Genomic DNA, 22,050 nt, shown 5'->3' with positions numbered 1-22,050 from the left:
TTTCCTTCGCCAACGCCAACCATAAATTGCCTACCCAAATATATCTGATTAATTAACGTTATATCTGATCCCTGCCATCGCAAACGCGGGCGGTCTAAACGTGGCCCACGTCTCTTAACAATTAAGAAGCCAAAGGCAAAAAATTTGCAATGGCCTTTTATATAAATAGATGACAGTGGCACATTTTTATTTTTATTTTTATTTTCGAATATTTACATTATATTTATTTTTGTAATTATCTTCATTTTTACAAATATTTAATATATATGAATAATTTTTATATTGATAACTTTTAAAAAATAAAAATAAAAATTTATTTTTATTTTGTATATTTAATTTATTTTTTATAATATTATTAATATATATTTCAATAAAAATATATTAATTTTAAGTTAAAATTAATATATTTTTATTGAAATATATAACCACAAAACCCTACAAAAAGGTGAATCTATAGTTACTTGTAAAGCAGACATAAATTGACTACCCAAGTATTATAGTTTTTAACGTTATGCTTGAGCCCTACCATTGCAAATGCGGGAGGTTACGTGACTTCTCTTGAGATTTATTTCGATGAACGGTAAAGTTGATTTTGATCCGATTAAAAATAATAATAAAAATAAAATTATTTATTATAATAATAAAATTAATTATTATAATGATAAGATTAAAATTAATAATAAAAATATATATCTAAATATAAATATAATAATAATGATAAAATAAATTATGATGAAAAGATAAATGATTATTAAAAATATTAGATTAAAATTTATATGTAATAAAAAATTTAATTATTTGACATTTATGAAAATAATTTAAAAATATTAAAATTATATTTATGTCAAATAATAAACTTTTAATAAATAATTAAAAATTAATAAAAATGATAATAATATATCAAATGATTTTTTAAATATATATATTGAATTATCAATTTTTTTGGTAAAATAGTAATAAAGGGCTATTAAGAGGACAACAGAGTTAAAAAGAAGGTGCGATGGCTCACCACACCCCTTTCTCAGTTCTCACCAGTGAGCAATCGGGCTTTCATTAGTGTGCCATGTCAGCACAATTATATTGTAGCTTTGTTGCCGAAACGAAAATTTAAGGTATGTTTACATCAAAAAGATGCTTGTAGGGACGATTGAATCCAAATGAACGCTTAACAATTAAGGGTGGATTTGCATTCCACTGAAGCGTCAGTGGTGGCATTGGTTTGTTTTTTGACCAACCGCGTTAAGATTTGTCCTTTGGATGACAAAATTTTGGTCCAGTGGCTTTCAACGCACTTCTTTCCAAAAATAATCGTACTTTTTTATTTTTATCTCTTTTTTACCCTTGAAGTATAATGTAAAGTAAAAAAATATCCTTATCACTTAACATCTTTTTTCATTTCTTTTTTTTTTCTATTTAAAAATTTTAAATAAATATTGATTTAATATAAATAAATGATATTTTATAATTATATAATAAACTAATTAATAATTAAATAAATTTTTATAGTATTCATTTTAATTACTTTTCATTTTTTTATGACTAAAATTATTATTTAATATAAAAATATTTTTATACTTTTAATAATTTATTAATATAAAAATATCAAATATATATTATAAATTTATTATATACAGATTTTAATTTAATATATTTAATGATAATTTTTTTCACTATAATTTACCTTATCATTATCATTACATTTACATTCAAACATATATCTCATCACTAATTTTAATTTTATTGTTATAATAATTAATCTCACTTCTATCACTATTTTTAATCTCATCAAAACTAATTTCATTGTCCATTCAAATGAATTAAGATGTGCCAAATATAAAAAATTTGCAATGGCTTTTTATATAAATAGATGACAGTGGCACATTTTTATTTTTATTTTGAATATTTATATTATATTTATTATTGTAATTATATTCAATAAATACTTTCAATTTATTTCATCTTCATTTTTATAAATATTTAATAAGTATGAATAATTTTTATATTCATAATTTTTAAAAAATAAAAATAGAAAATTATTTTTTAAATATATATTAATATATTTTTTAATAAAAATATATTAATTTTAAATAATTTAAAATAATAATTTAGACTATTTAATAAAAAATTTATTTATTAATTATACATAAATAAAGTATATTCGTCACCCTATAAAAAAGTGGCTCTCCAGCTACTTGTAGAGAGAAAGATTTTACTTTCTTTTGTTTTGCCCTTTTTGTTTAGTAGCATAGCAGCAATAGAAAGGTGGGCTGCGAGAAAATGAACATCTTTCCGCCAGATGAAGAAATCATCAATTTTCATCTTTTGAATAAGATGGAAGGCTATCATGATCGCACCCGCTATATCAGAGAGGCTGAACTCCTCGAGCACGAGCCCTGGGAGTTACCTGGTGAACTAATTTCATCTCACTTCTAAATGATTTTCCATTTTATTGTTTGTATGCTGTTAAGTTTGTTATATTGAAAAATGGGTTTTTTTTTTTTGGCGAGGATAGCCCTGTCTATAGTACAGTCGAGTTATCCAGAGTGGCTTTTCTTCTATAAACTAAACAGGATTTCCGAGGGAAAAATCAAAAGGGCAACGAAGGCTGGATTTTGGAAGTCGACGGGTAAAGATCGGGAGATCCTTTGTGGAGGTAGAAAGATTGGTACCAAGAAAACTTTAGTTTTCCATCAAGGCGATACTGATCCGTCCAATACCGATTGGGTCATGCGTGAGTACCGTGCCGCTGCCGACTTCGGTCCCCCTAATGCGGTAATATTCGTGCACACGACACATCCATACTTCAAACCACAAGCTTTCCTTTTGAAGAACATGGCTTTTAGTACGCTATAATTAACTCCATTCTGCAATTTTTAGTTGTTAATTTTTTGCTCTTATCGTTTCACAATTGATAGCAGAGCACGCTTACCTTTTGAAGTCTTTTTTTTGTCCTTCAACGTCCATAGGGCCGTAGTTACACCGTCGGCCGCCTAAAGAAAAAAGCTGCCCAGAATACTATAAACTCAATTTCAAATGATGGTCGGCCAAGTACCCTTTTTACTGCTTCTAGTTCCCGAAACAATGTAGTTGGGGTTACGTCTGTGGAGGTGAGAAGGAACATGACTTACAAGCAACTTTTTTACTAATAAACTTTTATCTTATACGTGTGTGAGCCAGCATTACAGAAATTAATGCCTGCTTACCAATGATTCTCACTCAGGTGGCTCCTCAACAACAGTCCAATATTATGGATTACGAAATAGATTGGCTGACACGTATCATCTTTGATTATTATTCCTCACTGTTGAATGGCTCTCTCGATATCCCATCATCCACTGCCGTTACCAATAATGACCAGAACAGGATGGAAGAGCTCTCCTTGAGAGATCTCCGACCGAATGGTGATTTGTTTGAGGTTGAGCAGAATGAGTGCCAACTTAAATTTCACTACAGCATCGACGATGAAAGGGATTTCATGGCTTCCCTGGTTCCTGACCAAGATCAACACAGAGGCTGGGCACCCTCTTCGCCCTGATTACAGGGCACTACATTATGCTGAGGATAACAGTGATACTGACCCTAAATGGGCCAATGCATGGATAAAGAAATATTCTCTAGTAGTTACCGTTGGAGAATATTTCTCCGTGCGTAAAAGCAGCCAGTACTATAGGAAAACAATTACTGGAACAATGTCCGATACCGTCACACGTTATTACAGCGTCCAGCTAGTTTTCTAACTTTAATGTTCTCCAGTGTCTTTATGATCTCTAGCAAATTGAAAGTCTTTAGTTGTGTGGATGTGATTTAAATTGTGACGGCGGACACCCTTTCAGTTGTAATTGTATTTATCGTTATTATAGATATAATTGATATTATCGTAGTTATTATGATTATATGATTGTAAATTTTTTTTAAATTTATATAATTTGTTATATAACAAAACGTAATAATTATAATTATAATCATTAATTTTTTCATAATTTTTAAAATAATTAATGATATATTATGTTATTTTATTTATATAAAAAATTATTTATAATTTTTTAATATTTTAATAAAATATTCACATTTAAAAAATTAACAATTTACAAATATCAAAACAAAAAATCATTAATAAAATAAAAAAAATGAATATGTTAATCATTTAATATTTTATTTTTTATTTAAATTATAATATAATATACCTTTCAAATTTATATTAAATTTTTTTATCTCAAATTTTTTTATATAAATCAAAATTAATTTTCAAATTTTCAATTATTTTTTCTTCAAAATTTTGGCCCTAAATTAAAAAAAAATTTTGATCGGTGACCGAACATAATGCCCACATAACTTTCCACTTACACTCAAATATTTCTTTTAATTAAAAGAGCAAAATTCCCTGCATCCTCTTTGTACTCAAGCATCTTTATTTATTCTCTCCAACCCCTGCTGCCTGCAATTCCCGCAAATCATCCACTAGCCATGGCAGCCAACCAGTCTCCAAGCTTTCACTCACCTTCAACTTTTCACCCAATCCATGCTGACTCATCTGATTTCTTCTCCAATCCCACCAGTCCCAAACCTACGCCCACAGAGTGCTCGTTTGAAGCAAAATCTCTCAAAGGTCGAAGTTCTTTTCTTGATCTTTTATGGAGGCTGGTTTTTTTTACTGAATCCTTATAAATCTAGGATTTTTTTTTCTGTGTTTGTGTTTTACTTTGTTAATTTTTATTGAAATTGTGAAAAAAACGGAAATGGTGCCGATTGCGTCGCCCTATTGTCGCAATTAGCCGTTATGACGTTTATTTCAATGAACTTCTTTACACCCATATCGGTTGAAGAGCGGTGGTGGAGGATACCGAATCCGCTAAATAGTGGCCGCGATACTGCTATTGCGCCACAATTGGAATCCACTCTCGAAGAGGTCATAAAATGTTGCTTTGCTTCGGTCCTGGCAATGTAATTACTTAAGATTTCCATCACTTTAGAGTTTCATGTCAGGGATACTAGAAAATTTGACATATATCCTCTCTCTATCTTATATAACAGTGTGATCCAACTGTTCCTATGTCTGGCCATGGCAATTCGAAAGGGTTCAATCAGAAGCGGATGGAAAATGGTGTCCATCATGACGAGATCCTGATAATGGATTCCCTTGTTGACTCAGTAACAGTACAGCCTACGAGAACAATTGTCTCGAATCGGTCCGGGAGGAGCGGTCTGTTAATTCAAGAACCTGCAAATATCAATATGAGCCAAGATCCCACAAGTCAGTGGTGCAGGGGCATCCTACAAGAGTCCAAATGCAGGTTAAATCTTCAGGGAGAGCAATATCGGGAGACAAGGTAAGTTCATCAAACACTGCAGCTCGAGCAGTGTTTGAGACACTGGGTTTTGTTTCTCTTTCAATTTACCGTCTTGTAATGCTTTTTTTATTTTTTACTTTGTTGTTTTGTTATAGAAGGTGATGTTGACTGGATTTTACAATGACTCTGATATTGCTAATGTGGATTCAAGTGAAAATGAGTCTGTTCCTTTTAAGGGAACGATTTTGAGGACTAAAATTGGTTATGTTTCTTCAACAATGGGGGAGTGTTGCGTTTCTTGTAGTACCTTCAACATCCTGGCTCCTATCAACAGGCGATTGGATCAGTAGGTGATTTCTTCTTTCTCTTCCCTTTTATATTACTACTCTTTCTCTCTTGCTTTATTGACGTCTTTAACTTTGTAAATTTTACAAATTTCATTGTTTTTTTGGGTGATGATTGAACAGAACCAGAGTGTATTAGCTAGAAATGAGAGGATTGGAGATTGGTTGCTTTATGAAAGGTCTTCCATTATCTGTTTCCAGGTGCGTGTCATGTGTCCTTTTCTTCTATTGCCTTCTCTCTCTCATCAGTTTGACTTTCGAATTTTTAAAGAAATGACTCTTTCCTTCCATTAAGAGCCTTAATTTCACCTCCGGTGACATTAGCCCTTTTTTTAACGTGTATTTGTTTCGTTCAATTATTAGGAATTTTGGGTTGGAAATGAAGAATTGGTGCATATGTAAGAAGAAATGCTTGGTGCTGCAGGCTATGATACCTTCAAGCTTGCAAGAGCCAACAATCTTGGAGATGGTACACACTCTTTAACTGATTTGTTCTCAATCTGGAGACAAATTTTAAGATTTTGTTTATGAATGGGGTAGACCGTAGATAGGGATGTTCCTATATGCTTTCCTGAGTTTAAGTAAATTAAGCTTAAATCAAGTCAAAATCATTAGAGAATTTGAGAGTTTGATTCAAAAGTTTGTAGTATTATATGTAGTTTGTTGCAGCGGGGTGCTCTTGAGTTTGGTGGTTCATGCCTAACTCTTCCTCTTTCAGTATGCAATTCTTCTATTTGGCTTGGCTCCTAGAGAATGGGGTAAACAGAAGAATAATAATTTTCTCACCTTTTGGAGGCTGAACTGGTTCCTTTATAATTCACACATTTTCCCCAGTTGCAGGGGAAGAGGATGGTCATATCTTTTAGGCTGTTTACAGTCCTTTTAACGTGTGTAGACCATCCTGCAAGATTTAAATTTAATTAGTTTACTTCCACATGTTTGCTGACTGCTATACACAAGGAGTACTTCAGGGTTTTAAATCATAGAGAATTGCTTTTCAATGACTTTGGAGACCATGTTGCTCAATTGTTACATGTTCAATCAGTTGTACCTTTCTCAATAAATCAGAATGACAGTGTTGAACAAGAAATTGTTATTGTGAATATCCACCTTTTATTTCCTCATGATTCCAGTTCATCCATTGTAAAACTGCACCAGGTAGATATTATCTTTTTCTGGAATATGTCTGCATATGACTTTGGTTTGTGTTTCAGTTCTTTTCTAAGTGAACAGACTATACTTATCTCTAGCTTTGATGTTCTTCTGTTAGGTTTACGAAGTACTAAAATATCTGGAAACATATCAGAGAGAAAACAAACACAGTCAGATGCCTGTTATACTCTGCGAGTAAGCATTATCTTTGGTTTTATTGTTTGATGATCTCCTCAGCAAAGGGCATTCTAATTTGTTTTGTTTTCTTTGGTCTCATTTTGTTTTGTATTTTTAATGTTTTTGATTTTGCAGTGACTTTAATGGAAGCAAGTGTGGGCATGTCCACAAGCTTCTCAGGTCCCAGGGATTTGTATCATTTTATGATATTGCTTATGAATATACAGACAGTGATAAAGATGCTCACTAGGTTAGCATATTCAATTTCAGACTTTAGCATCTCTTTATCACTATACCACTATATTGTTGGAGTCTCCAATGCTTGCTGATTAAATATGTTGGCTCTACTCCTAATACATCCTAGAGTGAATTAGCCATCAAAATCATGGGGGAAGCGTCTGAGGTGTCGATTTCATATGGCTTCATAATCGTAATAAGTCACGAAAACCATTGAAGATAAGTGGGGCTGAAGCAGCTTTTGGTATAATAAAGGTTAGTTCAGCTTTTTTCATACTAAACTGTTAGTTTATCATTCCAAATTCTGTCTTGCTAGCTCACATTATAGCTTATTTAGTTCTTACATCAGTATTCAAATTTATGCTTACTTTCTCTTTAAAGCATGCCATTAGACATTTACATCAGAGCGGGCCATATCTGATACTTGGCTCAATTCTGATAACCTTATGTATTATAACTACTTGTCAAATCTGCTATCCATGCTTCACTTGTTGATGAAATTGTCAAAGTGACTGGTTCTGGAATCTGAATTTTGTAGTGATTTCTCTTATTCTGAATCTAAATTTTGTGTATCTTATGATCAGGAGCAAGATGGGGAAACTATGGTTTACATTTTCTTTTGCAAATGAAGATCACCAATTATCATGCTTCCACATCTAAAATTTAATTTCCATTTTCTTGGTTAAAGTATCAACTTCAAGAAGGCTTTGTTGGCTGAAAATGATGCCTTTGCCTTTCTAAGCGCCAACAAGAATGGCAACTGTATTAACTTATTCTGCTTTCTGTGATGCACTTGAATAGATACTTTTCATTCACTTCCTTGATGTAATTAACATAATGGGAGTGGTCTTGGTGTAACTAGTATAATGGGAATGGTAAAATTCTCACCTTTTCTGAACCATATATGGGTGAATTTAACTGGTTTTTCTCATGGATTGAGTTTCCAGGAGACAAAGGATCTCTGGGTCCAAGCAGACACTGATGAAAATGGTGTTCTAGACTATGAAGAATTTAAGGTGTGTTGCATCCCTAATTTATGCCTTTGTTGTACAGTTCTGTCATTCTACTAGCAGTCGGATGCCTTTGTGCAATCGCCTATAAGTCACTTTAATGCACCATTTTTTAAAATTTAGGTGATCTAATGGAAATATGAGAAAACACATGTGACATGTATGATAATATGAGAGGACACGACGTTTTGTCACAATTATAAGTTTTTGCAGCTTATCTGATGCAACCTTTGTCTGAAAAACAGCTTTATGTCAACGTAGTATTTAAGCATCTTTTCTCTGAAAACTAAATAGATGAACGAAATTCAGAATTTCATTCTATTTGCATAGAGCATTGAACGGTCATCATCAGTCACTTGTCATGTTGGAAAACTTCATTTCCTTAACCCCTTGTTTGACATTGCTGCAGAGAATTTGGGACTCTACATGGTCGGAACAAATGGATGAAGACTTAAGCTTAGAGGACTCAAATGGATGCATTGCAGGAGAAGCTATGGTTTTTGCAGTAAAGAAATGCAGTTCTCTTCCCCCAAGAAGTGGAGAATGGGATATGGCCTGAAACTTACTCTCTTTCTGATTATTCCCCACTCACCGCGGTGTTCACACCAGTGCGATTATGGTGTTCACAGCAAAGCTTGTAGAAAATTTGTTGATAGCACAAAAGAGAACACAACTTTTGTTACACATTTAGATAGAAAAAAATCTTTAAAGTTTAGGCAATACAATTTTTTATAGTCCATGGAAAGTTGCTTACTAAATCTGTTTAGCCATTTATGGCGAACAAGCACCAAGAGAAGAAAATGGAAAAGCCAATTTTGCTTAGGCAAGCAGATTTTTCAAACTATCTGGCTTTATCTGTATTTACAAGTTTCTAGCGTTTAAGCAGAACAAGCTATTTAAGAAAAAAAATCATAGCTCGTGCATGGCTGGATTGGAGCTAACAGTAGTATGTAATAAGGCAACTGGCGCTTTTGCATACATTGAAGCAGCCAAAAGCCAAAGAACATAACGGAAAAGATAATCAAAATGTTGGGGTCTCATAACTTAGGATGCTAAGCTCAGCACTGTGACCTGAAATTTCCAGGATATGCAGAAAATGAACTTTTTGACCTTAGACCAATACTCTCATTCTGTCTCTTCACACATCATATACTCACACTATGCTCTCACCTTTTCTACTGGAAATACTATTTGTGATCGAAGCAGAGAGTGGAAAAGAGAGATTTTAGGGTAATAGCTTGATGGCTAAGAAAAGACAATATTAATTATTAAATTTTTGTCCATTTATTAATGGTTCAATATTAATGATTAAACCAACATTTGACATCAAAGTAGTAAATTTGACCACAGTTTCCTGATCATGTTTTTTATTTTTATTCAAATAAATCATTTAATAAAAAATAAATCCTTATGGGTGAATATATTTTAAAAAAATTTAATTTTATATTTATTTATGACCTTTAATTTTTATTAGATCTAATGATCAAATAAAGCTCAAAATGTTGTCATTAATTTAATATGAAATGATAGATGAATAAATAGATAAATTTTGAAATTCTTTAATGAAAGAAATGATGAGATTAATTATTGTTTATGTCGAGCTCCAATCTCAAGGTAAGATTTTGAAAAAACAAAAGATTATAGGGGTTAAAGGTAAAGTTAAAAAGTGTTCTCTGTATTTATATTATGACGCCTAAGTCAAAACAAGTAAAGTTAGAGTGAGAATAATAAGAAAAAATAGGAGTAGTATGAACTTACTTTAATGGTATCTGAACTTTCATATTTATAGATAAGCAATGAGGAACCATTAAGGGACAATAAAGATAGTGTCGAGCTAACATGGCACTAGATGTGTCAGATTGACCTGACATGTTAAGTTAGCACAAATGACAAAATTACTCCTAATTATTTGCTCAAGGCTTATATCATAGAAAAAAACCATTATATCTTTTTGACCACCAAATATCCCTAACACTCTGTCCCTCCACTAAGTAGTCAGAGTATCAAACTGTTAGATGTATGATCGATGCACCTGACATAGGATAGGTAGGCAAAAGGGAATGATGTGAAATTTGATTATTCGAAGTCGACATTATAGAGAGGGGTCGGTATTAGGGGATAACTAGCCTTGAGCCGTTGTTCGACTTGTGATTATCTGATCTTGCACGTATGTCTTGGGTTAAGTGTATTGTTAGCTTGAAGGTTACCGAGGTAATAATTATTAAGAATGATCTGAAGTTAGTGTTGGAGTTCATATGGTCAACGTGAGACTTGTGTTTTATTTCAGGAGTTTAGATTCGAGTCTCTACTTTGAACTCTAATAACAAACTAAGCATTCAGTTTGTCTCGAGAGTTGTCCGATCTGGTCAGTTTGACTTGGAATTCGTTCGATTTGGTCAGTCTAACAGCATTAAATGAAGAGAAAGGTAATCTGAGCAAAAAAATTTAAAAGAGGTGCTTTGACACGTGATGTGGTTTATGTTGTTCATCTGATCTACGGCGTGGCTATATAAAGAGCTGTTGGGGCTTTCATTTTTTACCTTTTTATTTTCTTTACTCTCAGTTCAATCTAAAATTTTCAATCTTAAAAGCTTTCTGGCCTTAAAGTTTTTCTTCGCTTTTTTCGGTACATATTTTTAATCATGTCTTCCATTATAAGTTCTGGGTAGGTCGAGAGTTTCAGGGTAGAACCTAAGAGAGGTCAATTTGGTTAGGACAACGACGATCTTATTCCACTATTCATCAGGGACCATAATTGTGAGAAAATGGCTTTTTGGCTTAATCTAATGTCCAAAAATGGGCACGAGAAAAAGAAAAAAATACTTGGGCAAAAAGAGAACGGGTCATGAGCACAGAGGAACTATGTGCTCAAATAGACTTTAACTTACAAAATCCATCATTTTTTTCCATATCTTAGGTCAATCCATCTTCTATGATTGATCTTCTTTCATCTTTTGTTGCTCTCCCTTCTGGGGTTCAGTCTCATCAATTTTTTTTACTTTTGTTTTTTTTCCTATCAATGCTCCCATCGTCACTTCTATTCCTCCTTAATCAATTCTTATTGAGATCACTTCCTCTCCTGAAAGGTTTTCACCTCATCATTCTTCCTTTGAAGTTGAGTTGCTCCAGCCATGATTTAACCTCGAAATCCTACTTCTATTCAAGAGTCAAAGTCTTCTAACGATGAAGATTCTGGTAATGAATAAGGTTTTGGGAAAGAATAGAAAGAAGAAAATAGTGATGGAGAGAAGGGAAATATTGTGGAGTAGGACAAACTGGCCAAGGTCTCTGTATATACTCCCTATGACCTCGATATGATCCCCAAAGATGTGATAAGTGAACTAAAGGGTAGGGTAAATCCTTAAGACTATCCTAACATATGTCAGCTCATTACGTTTATGCTCTGACAACAATATTTCTTTTTCTCAGAAAGGGTATAGTATAATAATGTTGAACTACTTAGACTAGATCACTAATAAACTGGAGTCATATTGGTTTTATGTATATTGAGATTCCTTCATGATCGGTCTGAGGTTTTTACTTTATTCTTTGTTTGTTTCAATTTTTAATTCTTACAATTAACTATCACTTATCTCATTCCTAACTTTGTAAGGTACATAGTTATTTTCATCATTATTTATCAACATCTAAATATTCTTCCTTCTCTTCTTTTATTCAGGAAATTCTTTTCTATTAAAGCGCACTCTAGTGATAAGAGGTGATATTATATAATAGCTCGATCCAATAAAAAATTATTCATCAATTGTTCGAGCTCAATAAAGAATTAGAAATAGTTCTTCATTTACCTTTAAAAATAAAGATAGTACGACCAAGGTTGAGGGTCGAAAGCGTTACTGAGGTCAAGACGTGAGAAATAATAAATATGCCCAACATTTTTATGGATGCACCGATGGTTTTTTTCATCGTAGATCTATCAGATCAAGATAAAATAATATAGTGTATCTATAAGAGGAGCTCGTTATTGATGCCCATAGGCTGAGCTCCCTTGAAATAATAAATGAGATGAAGTATTGGGGTAAATTTAAGGTAAACTCATATGATTTTATTTTAACTTAATTTTTATTTGACTATTAGCTCGATCTTGTAGAGATGTCCACCAATGATGACTTCAACGTTATCTTGTACTAGCACACTTCCAAGCCTAAAAGAGGCCAAAAGAAAATTTAGCTCAAGACCTCATCTTGCAAGGGGACTAGGTCGTTAACCCTTAAGTGCAACACTCTTTAGCAGCCTAAAAAATGAAGGCTAGGGTTGGTTAGGATCTCTCCTCAGCACAAGCACTTTTTTCTACCAAAAAACCTAAGGAAGAGATCTCCTCTTCCACCTTAGAGAACCCCGAAGCCAGGGTGTTAAAACCCAGCTCGAAGAAGATTTCTACAAGGTTGAAGTATGCTCTTATCAATGACCCCACTAGAAACCTCAATGTGGTGAAAAGGTTCTGCAAAGTTACAGTCCATTCTTTTGGTAAGTACTACCTGACTTCAGCTCAACTTTATCATTATCTTTCATTTTGCTAAGTCTAAGTTCGTTTTATATAGTCCAACAAAAATTTTTAACTTAGCCCCTAGACAATACCAGCCAAGCCCTCCATCACATTACCTTGCAATGGCTCACATGCTGAAGGTCGAGAAAGATATGGCTATATTAGCTGAAGAGCACAAAAAAAGCTCAGAAGATCTGGGCAACGTCAAGTTTAACTTTAACTTATCCCATAAAAAAAAAGCTAAGCAAAAAAAAAAAGAATAACGAGCTAACAGAGTTGGAGGCCATATTGGTTGACAAAGCCTTGATCGAGTTTATGAGATAGTAGATCAAGCTAAAACTCAATAATGCTCAAGTCGACATAATGAATCTAAGATTTAAGTTGGAGGCCAATGAGAGAGAGGGAAAAAATATGAAGAAAAAAACTATTAAAGAGTTCAAGGCTTCCAGTGAATTCTTCTAGCTAAAAGTGGAGTTCTTCAAGAAAAATGTACTCGATGCCTTTAGCCTGGCCAAGGATGAGATGCAATTTAAGTTTTTTCACCTTAACATCGATCTCTTTGATATTGATATCAACAATATCAGATTGAGGCCTCTTCAAAATCAACTTGAGAAGGAAGAGCAAGAGGAAGAAAATGATGCATAAAAGTCATGCTCGAGGCAGCTCTAGGGCTTAAGCACAAGTGAAAGAGGCTGAGAAGGGTGAGGTCATTATTGCTGCTATTGTTGATGAGGATGATGCTTCTGCTGCTATTGCTGATGTTGCTGATACATAATTTTTTTTATTTTTAACTTTTATGTTTTTAATTTTTGTAAATTTTTGTTAATGTATAGGTCAGTTTTTGTAATGACCTCAGATAAAAATGACATGCTTAACAAACCATTTGTTAACATATTTTGTACTTGATAGAAAATCAAATAAAAACTTTTGTTCAGTTCAATCCAATCTTCAGCTCAATTCTATTATTATAATTTTTTTCTTTATTCGCATAAATTTAAGCACGGTTATTCAAAGAAGTTTGAGCCTAGTTAAATGAACTAAGGATTTACTAAATCATTCTAATTAAATTAACTTAAGAATGCATTTAAGTTTCAGGTTAGATTTTGTTAGATTGGTTAGGCATGGGCTCGTTGAGCATAATTTGATTTTTGTATTTAAGTATAAAGTAGAAGTGTGCACTCAGTTTAAACCAAGTTATTGATAATAAACTTTTAAATTATCTGTATTCCAATCCATGGGATGATATTGCCATTCATATCCTATAGTTTGTAAGTTGCATCATGGACGATCTGTTTAACTACATATTGTCCCTCTCAAATTAGGGCTAACTTGCCACATTGGTCATCTACTCTTAAGACTTCAACTTTTTTAAGCACTAGGTTACCTTTCTCGATATGCTTACGTCATACCTTTTTATTATAATAACTGAGTACCTTTTACTGATAAGCTACTATCCGTGTTAGGACTATGTCTCTTTGTTCTTTGACAAGATCTAGGTCGACCCTAGTACTTTTTCATTTTTTTTTTTTACCTTAATTTGACTCTCAAGCTCAAAAGGTCGATCTTAATAGGTACCACAACCTCTGTTTCAAATGCTAGATGAAATGGGGTTTCACTTATTAGCACCTTCGTGGTCATCTTCAGGGCTTATAGCACTCTTGGTAGCTCATCAACCCACTTCCTTTTTATTGCATCCGATCTCTTTTTTAGAGCTTTTAATATTATCTTGTTCTTTATTTTAGCTTATCCATTAGACCGATGGAGGTAACTGACATAAATCTCAGGTCGATGTGAAGTTTTAAACATTATTTCTTGAACCCCAAGTTTTCAAATTGTTTGTCATTTTCCATTATTATAGATCGAGGTAAGTCGAATCTACAAGCTATATTCTTCCACACAAATTTTTTCACTTAGACATCTATGGTAGTGGCCAAGGCCTCGACTTTAAGTCATTTTGTGAAATAATCTAATGCTATTAAGATAAATCTCTTCTAACTTGTGATCGAGATGAACGGTTTGAAGACATCTATTTCTCACTGCATGAAAGGCTATGAGTTGATGATAAGGGTAAGCTTTATCTAGGAAATATGTTGTACATGAGTAAACCTCTTATTTTTATCACATCTTTTTACTAGTTTAGTTGTATCCTTTCTTATAGTGGGTCAATATTAACCTTGTCTAAGCACTTTATACTCTAATGGCCGAGATCCGAGGTGGCTTTCATATATTCTTTTATGGATTTCTCACGGGATATAGTTTATTTTTTTTTTCATTAACACATATTAAATAAAATAGACTAAAAGATCTTTTGTATAATTTTTCCTTAATTATCGTGTATCTAGGAGCTTTCTTCATCAATACCTTAGCTCGAATTCTATTTTTGATAATGCTCCAATGGTCAAGTATACCTTGATCGACATCATCTAGATTTTTTTCTCTATGATTTATCTTACAAGCTTGTCTTCGGTACTTTTTTATGTCAGCTTTTCTACCAAGACTTAATTTAAACTTTTTGTTGTTATTTTTTAAGCCAACTTAAATAAGGAGTCCGTCAATTAATTTTTTAACCTTGATTTTTTTTTACTTCTATTTTGGTAAAACAAAGCACCAGGGACAATGTTTTATCTAGATATTTTTTAACTCTTTCTTCCCGAGCTTTAAACTTTCAATTGATTTGGTCGACCACTAATTGAAAGTCACTATATACAATTATATGTTAAACATTTAGCTTGATTGCTAATCTTAAACCAGCTATCAATGCCTTATGATTTGTCTCATTATTAGATGTCTTGAATTTAAATCTCAGAACGTATAGATACTATAGTCCTTCTAAGCTAAATAGAATAAGATTGACTCTTTTACTGAGGTTTGTGGTCAATCCATCAAATAAAGCTTTCAATTTTCTTTATCTAGGGTTTTCTCTTTTTTTCAAGTTATCTTTCAAGTTGAGCCAAGGTGAGCTCTACAACGAAGTTTATTAGTACCTAAAATTTTATGACCGACTTAGATAGTATATATAAGTTAAACTCCCTAAGCTCTAGTGCTTATTTAATTAGCCTTATTAACATTTTTAGCTTCTGTAAGACCTGTCTTAATGATTGGTCGATCAGTACATGGATCGCGTAGGCTTGGAAATACGACTTGAAATTTTTAGCTGAAATGACAACTGCATAAACTAGTTTTTCTATGCTACTATAGTTAATTTCTGGCCCTATCAATACCTTGTTCACAAAATAAACATGTTTTTGCTTTTTTTTTCTTTTCGGCTTAGAACTGAGCTAACGACATGTTTCATGGTGATCATGTATAAATATAAAATCTCGTCAGGTCTTGGCTTAAACAAAATAGGTGAAGAGGATAAAAACTCCTTTAGTTCTTCAAAAACTTTTTGACATTGAGGAGTCCACTTGAAGTCAGAGATGTTTCTAAGAATTTTGAAGCATGACAAACATCGTTCTATTAACCAGGACATGAATCGGTTTAAGATAGCTATTATATCAGTTAACCTCTATACTTCTTTTATTGAGGTTGTTGCCTTCATATTTAAGATTGCCTGAACCTTTTTTTAGGTTTGCCTCTATCCTTTTTTTATTGATCGTGTAATTGAAGAACTTACCTGACGTGACTTTGAAGTATATTTGCTCGAGTTAAGCCTTATATTATACTTTCTTATGGTATTAATGATCCTCTAAAGTCTTTCAAGTGCTCGATCAAGCTTTTGCTTTTGATTGTCATGTTATCCACATGTATTTTCATGTTGTAGCCAATCTGGTTCTTAAATACCTTATTTACTAATTTTTGGTAGATTACCCCGGTATTTTTTAATTCGAAAGGCATTATCTTATAATGGTAAAGGCCTTTCTCGATAATAAAAGCTATCTTTTTCTTATCATCTTTTAGTATTTTGATTTGATTATAACCAAAATAGGCATACATAAAGTTGAAAAGGCCATGCTCGACAATATCAACCATCAATCATCTATACTAGGGAGAAAAAAGTTATCTTTTGAGCATGCTTTGTTCAAGTCAGTAAAATAAACATATATCCTTTATTTTTCATTGTACTTTTTTATCATGATCACGTGAGCTATCCATTCAGGGTAATAGATCTCTCTGATAAAGCCTGTTTATAGTAATTTATCGATCTCCTTCTCAATAGCCTTTTATCTTTCTGTGGCAAAGGCTTTCATTTTTTGTCAAACTGGTTTTACCTTGAGATTAATATGCAGCCTATAGACCATCACTTCGATATCAATTTTGAACATATCAGATGGTGTTCAAGTAAATAAGTCAACATTATCTCTCAAAAGTTAAATTAACTTATCCCTATGTTGAAGTTTGGTTTCAATCTGCATATGTTTTTCAAGGAAGCTATCCTAGAATAGTATGGCTACCAGATCCTTGATCAACTTAAGTAGGTTTTTGTTTGAGTCCGATCTTTAGTCAATTATTTTTTTTATTCAATTAGGTTAGGACCATTTTTTGCTAAAATAGATCCCAATGATGATCAATATATTGTCAATAATTTGTTGAATATATATGTCATGAAATTGGTATGTATTCTTCGTTTCATACTATCTTTTAGCCGACATGTTAGCTTGGTCCAAATGACATGTAGTTATTCACTCCAACTTTAGAGCTCGATCGTCTTTAGAGTTACCTTAAAAAATTCTAAATATAAAATAATTTTTTTTGGTAGAGCTTAAGAGCTTGAAGTGGCTTAAGAGTGCGTTTTTGTTAAGTCAATTTTACGTTTTATATTCTTGCTTATGGCTTCTTACTTTTTGTTGGCCTTTACTGTTTATACTTTCTTAGTGCTTTTATTCTCGATCAAACTTTCAATCTACTTCCTAGTCCTCCCTTTCATTGTTGTGATATAATACTATCATGCCGTGGACTAGTTTTTCCTAACCTTTTCAACCCTATTAGGTGGTGAAAATTTCACTTTCAAAAGGGGAACTGAGCCTATGAGCCGCATAATAGATTGACGAGTGTAGACACCTTAATTGGTTCGGGCCCAAGCCCATTGGGTTTGGTTTAATAAGGTTCGAGCCTAAGCCAATCGAGCTCGAATCAATAGGGTCTAAATGGTTAAGGCCCAATTGCTTATTTTTAGTTTTTTTGGATTTTATTTTATTTTATTTTATGTTTTTTATTTTATTTTGATGCTTATTTGTGTGTTTTTTTTCTTTTCATTTTAGTTGATTTATCTTTAGGTATTCAGGGGTTAGGATAATGGGGAAAAAATAAAAAAATAAAAAAATAATTTCTGCCGATGGAAGAGTTATAGATTGATTTAGTTTGCAAATAGGGTAAATCCATGTTGGGTGATAATATTGAAATCTTGTCAATTATGAACTCATGATCAAATTGAAACTCTTTTGAATTTTGGCCCAATAAATATGTACATTGATCACACAGATCATGTAGAGAGGAAGATCAAATAGACAAAGAAAATACATAGCAACAGATTAGGCAAAAAATGGACAGAAGATAAAATGCAAAAATCAAAGTGATCACACATAAAAAAACAAAAAGTAGAAGCAGTGAAAAAATGTTTAGAAGAGTTACGACAATCCTAGAATTTTTAGGAATTTTTTTTCAAAATTTTGATAGTTTTTTTTTTGGAAAATTTTTGAAAAAATTTTAAATTTCGATGAATTTTACGGTAAAACTTGAATTTTTCAATGACATTTTCCAGTTTTCGGTGTGTTTTTCCCAGTTTTAGGTGAAGCTTCAATCAAAATTCTGGGTTTGTAAAGAGAAAAAAAAAGGAAAAAAAAAAAGAAAAAAGAAAAAATATGAAGAAAAGATCAAATTTTGGGCTTTTATACGGGCCCCAAAACGATATTGTTTTCATCTTTAAAAAAACCCAGGATCCATGTGTTTCTATTTCGACCAACCCGACTCGATCGCGACCCATTCTATCGACCCGCATTTTAACCAATCCATTCTAGCTGAGTCGAGCTGAGCCGCACCCTCAAGCTGCGCTTTCAAGCCATTGTTTCTGTCTCGAGCTGAGCCAAATTTCAGCCACTAACCTAAGCCGTTTAATTTTTTTATTATTTTATTTATTTATGTTTTTTTTTTAGTATTTTTGCATGATTAAATTTTAAAAAATAAAAAAAATATTTTTTAGAATAAATAATAATTATCTAATGATGAAATTTTTAGAAATTTCAAATAATAAATTTTTATAAAATTTTTAGGTGAGAAATTTTATCTAAATTTATTCGAAATAGTGAAATAATTTAAATAAAGTTTCAATAACAATAATTAATATTTATTTTCATAAAAAAGAGAAAAACAAAAAAATATTTTTTGAGAATAAATAATAATTAACCAATGATGAAATTTTTAGAAATTTTAAATGGTAAATTTCTATAAAATTCTTAGGTGAAAAATTTTATCTAAATTTGTCCCAAATGGTAAAATAATTTAGATAAAGTTTTAATAACTATAATTAATATTTATTTTCAATAAAAAAAAGAGAAAAAAATTAAAACAAAAAAACAAAAAATAAAATTTTTTTTAGTTGAAAATATTTGACAATTATCCAAGGATGGGATTCTTAGAAATTTTAAATGGTAAATTTTTTAAGAAATTTTTAGGTGAAAAATTTCTTTAAATTTGTCCCAAATGGTTGAAGAATTTAAATGAAATTTCAATAAAAAATAATTGTCACATTATTTTCTTTTCAAAAACAAAAAAAAAGAAAAAAATTTTCTAAATAGATCCAAATGGTGAAAAATTTAGAAGTTTTGAAAAAAAATATTTTTAATTTGGATCAACTGGTGAAATAATTAGATATATTTTTGACAAATAAAATAATAAATAAACTTTTTTCGATGATGGAGCCTCTTCAAGATATCAAATGGGATTCTTGAATACTTTTGAGGTGACAAAATATTTTTAAGAATTCCGTCAGATTGATAGAAGAATCTTAAAAGTTATTTTCAATATTCAACATCAAAACTTAGAACCATTAGAATCAAGACCCTAGAATAAATTTAAAATAAAATGGTATCATCTTTTGTATGGGCATGTGGGGGTACTATAACATTTCTCACATATAATCGAACTCTCGAATCCTGTTCTGATTAGTAGACTCGAACCTATTCTTTTAGGAACCCTTCGTCAAGCTTAGGATCTCCTTAAAGGGATAGATTCATTAGGTGATCAATCACGCCTAGTTAAAAAAAGATTGGTGGTGACTCCATTCATTTGTTAAGTTTAACTATAGATATATAGATTTATATGTTATTACAGAATGGCGACTCCATTGGGGATAGCCATAGAGAGTCAAGCCATAAACTTTTAAATTTATCCTATTCTTTGGTCTAATAGTTTTAAATTGTAATGATTTATGTTATCTGTATACTAACATTTTTATATTTTTTATCTTTTATTTTTGAGGCATGAAACTTATATGTTCCTTCACACACTCTATCACATGCATTTATATTACATGAGCTGTATACCTGGACTCCATCCCTCTTAAGAGGGAGTAAATTACCTACATTCTTATGAGATGATAATCTCTATAATGGCTAGCTAAATACTCTCACCCAAATTAAATCTTTTCTGTTGGTAGCTTGTGATGGGTAAGGATTGGATTGCTTTACTAGTCTATGATGGACAATGATGTAAGGAATAATTTGAAAACTTTTAGTAGTCAAAATCACCTAACCCTACATATAGTTCACTTCTAAGAGGCTAACCTTAGGATAGAGCTCTTACTACCTAGTGATAAATGTAACCCGAAGATAAGACATAAAAAAGAATAGTTTGTGATTTAACCATTTTATTTGTTTGACTTTGTGCATTTGCATTATCATCTCATGCATCATTGTCATATGTAACATTGTACATCTACATCATTTTCATTTCATCCATGAAAAGATACATTTCATTTATGCATTAACATACTAAAAATATACCATAGCATTTTTTATCATAATTATGGTGCTCACGATTCAAGGATAGCTCCACTAAGCAACCTCATTCACCAATACAATACAAGAGCTCAATCTAGACAAATGGAATAAAAAAATTCTAATTGTCTCAAGATAATAGAGAAAGCTCAAGAAAAACTAAAAGGGGAGTTGAGTATGACTTTGGATGCCTTGAACAAGTTGAATAAAGAAAAAAGTATAGAAAAAAGTATTAACCAACAAGATCATCCAGCACAAGAGGTGACTCTTTTTGTACCCTCATGATTTTGGGTTACAACAAGCTTAGTCCACTCAAGATGCACTACCCCAACGATTTACGTATCCTGTATGGCACACATACCTTGGAATGCCATCAGCTTCAAATCTAAGGCAGTATCAAAGTTATGTAAATCTTGTTTTTATTGAAAAAATAGTAGAACTAATACCATCCCTAATTTGGATGATCCAAAAGATAAAAAAAAAAAAATTAAGGCCTAAGGAAAATGAGATTTTAGAAGTCTCAAAAGACGAATAGAAGATGAACGTATTAGAGGAAAGGTTACGGGCCATAGAAGAAATTGGTTTTTATGATTCTATAGATGTTGTCAGGTTCTATTTAGTCTCAGATGTGATTATTCCCCCAAAGTTTAAGGTTTCAAAGTTTAAAAAATATGATAGTACGAAGTGCTTAAAGATCTACATTATCATGTACTATCAAAAAATGGATGGTCATACTAATAATGAAAAACTATTAATGCATGTGTTCTAAGACAGCCTCATAAACTCTACTAATAGGTGGTATGTCCATTAAACAAGACCCGTATTCATTCTTGGAGTGATATGACCTATGACTTCGTTAATCAATACTGGCATATCATAGATCTAGCTCTTAATCGCCTTTTTTTACTGAATATGAAGAGAAAGGTGACTGAATCATTTAAAGAGTATACCCAGAGATGAAAGGATATAGCTTCTCAAGTGCAACCCTTTTGACTTAAAAAAAATTACAGTATTATTTATCAACACTTTGAAATATGCTTTTTATGAAAAAATGATAAGAACTGTAACAAAAAATTTCATTGATATGGTGATCTTAGGTAAAATTATTAAAAATGCCATTTAAAATGGTAAGTTAAAAGGAGAAAAAACCAATAAGGCATCAGAGAAGAAAGAGATCAAATTTTAAGCTATGAGTTTTGACAGATAGATCAAGGGATATCAACCCTATCCACCATAAGGTTACTCTCCATATTATCCTGCTATGAATAATACTTCATCCTACCCATATCAACTAGCCTCATTGTCATCTTATCCATTAACATACCAACCTATTTTTAGCCTTTAAACTCTTATATATAGCCTTAATATCCAACCTCCCGTAAGATCCCAAATTCATCTTGCTAG

General features: G+C 31.9%; 1 protein-coding gene, 1 long non-coding RNA gene and 1 pseudogene across 3 annotated transcripts; all 3 read left to right on the top strand.

Annotated features, from left to right (window-relative positions):
• Positions 1-2,201: 2,201 nt before the first annotated feature.
• Positions 2,202-3,893, top strand: LOC111313994 (protein NTM1-like 9). The gene is made up of 4 exons (XM_089752525.1): positions 2,202-2,407; positions 2,513-2,772; positions 2,967-3,107; positions 3,221-3,893. Exons 1-4 carry the CDS (start codon positions 2,278-2,280, stop codon positions 3,533-3,535), a joined length of 846 nt encoding a protein of 281 aa, XP_089608651.1. The 5' UTR covers positions 2,202-2,277; the 3' UTR covers positions 3,536-3,893.
• A 424-nt stretch (positions 3,894-4,317) lies between these two features.
• On the top strand, positions 4,318-5,171 carry LOC149512098 (uncharacterized). Its single transcript, XR_016332558.1, has 2 exons — positions 4,318-4,941; positions 5,032-5,171. It is a non-coding gene; the product is annotated as an uncharacterized LOC149512098 (long non-coding RNA).
• Positions 5,060-9,049, top strand: LOC111313040 (putative calcium-binding protein At1g02270; annotated as a pseudogene). Its single transcript, XR_016332559.1, has 11 exons — positions 5,060-5,327; positions 5,444-5,638; positions 5,756-5,833; positions 5,996-6,101; positions 6,570-6,790; positions 6,903-6,979; positions 7,097-7,211; positions 7,328-7,453; positions 7,887-7,995; positions 8,103-8,214; positions 8,618-9,049. The product of XR_016332559.1 is annotated as a putative calcium-binding protein At1g02270 (transcript).
• The last annotated feature ends 13,001 nt before the right edge of the window (positions 9,050-22,050 follow it).

This window comes from Durio zibethinus, chromosome 23 (genome assembly GCF_047325235.1).
Source record: "Durio zibethinus cultivar Kanyao isolate XHJ-2024 chromosome 23, ASM4732523v1, whole genome shotgun sequence".
In the NCBI taxonomy this organism is placed as follows: Eukaryota; Viridiplantae; Streptophyta; class Magnoliopsida; order Malvales; family Malvaceae; genus Durio; species Durio zibethinus.
Note: the sequence above shows the minus strand (reverse complement) of the source record. Positions and strands in the feature narration are given on the sequence as shown.

Excerpts from the sequence above, each read along its gene's own strand:
- LOC111313994 (XM_089752525.1), top strand. The coding sequence starts at position 2,278 with ATGAACATCTTTCCGCCAGATGAAGAAATCATCAATTTTCATCTTTTG. Across the intron at positions 2,773-2,966 it reads ACTTCGGTCCCCCTAATGCG|GGCCGTAGTTACACCGTCGG; the intron begins GTAATATTCGTG and ends CAACGTCCATAG. Across the intron at positions 3,108-3,220 it reads TTGGGGTTACGTCTGTGGAG|GTGGCTCCTCAACAACAGTC; the intron begins GTGAGAAGGAAC and ends ATTCTCACTCAG.